The sequence below is a fragment of the Chenopodium quinoa genome, unplaced genomic scaffold (assembly GCF_001683475.1).
Source record: "Chenopodium quinoa cultivar QQ74 unplaced genomic scaffold, ASM168347v1, whole genome shotgun sequence".
NCBI classification, from domain to species: domain Eukaryota; kingdom Viridiplantae; phylum Streptophyta; class Magnoliopsida; order Caryophyllales; family Amaranthaceae; genus Chenopodium; species Chenopodium quinoa.
In genome coordinates, this window is record NW_018743252.1 from 9,630,253 (window position 1) to 9,632,974 (window position 2,722).

A 2,722-nucleotide genomic window follows, 5' to 3' on the forward strand; every position below is an offset into this window, starting at 1 on the left:
TAACTGTTAATCTATGAAAAAAAAAATGATATAGAATAATTTTATAAAAATTTACCCAATAATAAAGAACAATGATAAACAAGTTAATGAGACAAAAACCTTTGATCATATATTTAACACAAGCTATGACATCAGTATTACGGAGTACATACATTATTGAATGATAAATTAACCTCAATTTTATTGGGGATAAAATTTTTCATACGTGTGGATAAAACCGTTAGTTCTAGTTTTTATCTCAAGCTACTACTTTCATTTTCTTTACAATAATAATACCTTCCACAAAACCTCTTTAGCTTGTCCAAAAGGCACACACAAAACAAATTAAAACATAACAGTAACTACTAAAAATAAAAGGAAATCCAATAGAATAAAACAGAATCATGCACCAAAAATATAGGTGATCGATGAATAATACACGTATGATTACGTTATCGTGTAACCTAAGTCACACTAACAAATTATTTTTGTACAAAGCGGTGGTCCTTTGTATTTATACACAACTGCCAAATGAGTTTCTTGTTCTATTCCACTTAATTCTCTCTCTTCTCTTTCTCTTTTTCTCTCTACCTAAAACATATATAAATCAAGTTTAATCACCACTTTTAATTCATTATTATTGTAACCTTAACTACTAAGCTACTTATTAATAAGCTCTAAGGAAATCAAAACCTCTCTCTTTCTTTTTCTCTCAAACATTTAAGACAAAAAATATTTTGATTCATTTACAATGAACAACGACATGCTTTCCTCAAAGAGCAACAAGATTTGGTGGTCCAAGGTTAAATCTTCATTTTCTTCAAAATATGGTAAGCACATGACAAATACTTCATGATTTTTGTTTCATTCTATTAATTTCTTTTGTTTCAAAGGAGGATTCTCTCCCATAACTGTTCGACGAAAATTAAATCCTTCATTTAATTTTGATGTAATTAGTTAACTTGTTCAACTATTGGAGAGAATCCTAATTCGATGAGGAATTATTAGAATATAATAAATATATATGCTCGATTATTATTATAATATTAGATCTTGAATGATGTGGTGCTAATAAGATTTTGTTTTGTGTGTTTAGGAAATTCAAGGAAAAAACTAGGGAAAGAGGCTAGCTTGTGTGAGAAGCTAAATGTGAATGAAGAGTACAAGGGAGTATTTAGAACACAATCATACATGGAAATTTGGAGCAAAGCTCAAATTCAGCTAACAGGATTACAAAAACCAACATTAGATGACAAACTTTCTTCTTCTCCTTTAGCATCACCTTCACCTCCATCTTCGTCTTCGTCTTCCTTAACTTCATCATCTCCGCCTCCATTTTACTCGCATCTCACGGAACTCCTCCTAGAACCGCGACAAGAGGCAGTGATTGATCTCATAAAATCGTCGAATCTTCAAACCCTTCTTGTTGACTACTTTGATGCAAGCCTTGAAGCTAGCAATATATGTGAAGCTCTTCTTAAAGGAATCCATAAAACGCGGTCTAACCACCGGCTTATCAAAAGGGTACTCAAGTTATCTGAGCAAGGGGATGAACAATGTCATGAATTGCTTCTTCAAGAATTAGCTTCCTATGCAAGCTTAAGCAATCCTTTGTTAGAAATCATGAATGGCGCGGTAGACTTTCGTATGATCCATGACAATTACTCCCATCTTCTTCGAAAGTTGACCTCAAGGAAGAGGAAAATCAAGAGAAGGGAAAAATTTACGCGGTTATATAAGAAGGCAGCTGGCTATGGTTTTGTGATCACTTACGCAGTGTTTGCTATCGCGTTGCTAGCCTTAGCAATGCATAGCATGGTAGGACTATTAGGGGCACCGGCCTTATTATTGCCATTGTCGAAGGGTGTGATGAAGAGTGTACACGGTGGTGGATCGCTTAAGACAAGCTTCCTTAAGCACCTAGGGTCACAACTAGATGTCGCGGCTAGGGGCATTTATACCTTTATCAATGACTTTGACACGGTAGGGAGGCTCGTGACACGGTTGCACGACGAGGTTGAGCATAAAAGACAGGTTGCAAAGATGTGTGTGAGGAATGGGAGGAATCATGAAGTGATTAGGGAAGCACTAAAGGATATACAATTACACGAACACGGGTTTGAAGAACAAATGGATGAGCTTGAAGAACATATTTACTTGTGCTTCTTAACTATAAATAGATCAAGAAGATTAGTTCTTCAAGAAATATTAGCCCCTTTGAGTTGACACGATCAACAATGGCAGCATTATAGCAATCTCTGCTCGCGCTTGCTGTTCAATGATTCTTTGGATAGAACTCGTAGAAGTTAGCTAGCTCGTAGGACAATTTTTTCATTGATGTAGTTTACAAAAACAATACATTTTTTTTTTTTTCACACAAGTTAGTTAAAGTAAAATTTGCTTATATTGTTGATTTATGTAAACTAGTGTAAGTGTGTAACACATAAAAAGATTGATTCTTTTTTTAGTTGTTCAATTTTGAACTAAAATTAAATGTAATATTACAATTTATTTACTGCACATTTGTCAGTAAATCTATCACAAGTTTTGATTAGTTGCCCATCTGCCTAGTGCACGACGTAGCATCATATTCTGCCTTTGGAGAAACTATCATATAAATGAAGAAAGTGACCTCAACACAAGATCACTAAGGTCATCATATATATACTTAGAATGCTTGGAGTAAGATAGGGGGGCCGAGCCACCACGAGAGTGGCGGGAGGAATGGAGTTTAGAGAAAGAT

At 34.7% G+C, this 2,722-nt stretch overlaps 1 protein-coding gene across 1 annotated transcript; it reads left to right on the plus strand.

The window, feature by feature from the left end:
* The first annotated feature begins 670 nt into the window (after positions 1–670).
* LOC110734863 (UPF0496 protein At1g20180-like) lies at positions 671–2,524 on the plus strand. Its single transcript, XM_021914999.1, has 2 exons — positions 671–809; positions 1,076–2,524. Exons 1-2 carry the CDS (start codon positions 731–733, stop codon positions 2,203–2,205), a joined length of 1,209 nt encoding a protein of 402 aa, XP_021770691.1. The 5' UTR covers positions 671–730; the 3' UTR covers positions 2,206–2,524.
* Positions 2,525–2,722: the final 198 nt, after the last annotated feature.

Coding starts and splice junctions, on each gene's coding strand:
- LOC110734863 (XM_021914999.1), top strand. CDS start 731: ATGAACAACGACATGCTTTCCTCAAAGAGCAACAAGATTTGGTGGTCC. Junction 810..1,075: donor TTCATTTTCTTCAAAATATG/GTAAGCACATGA, acceptor TTGTGTGTTTAG/GAAATTCAAGGAAAAAACTA.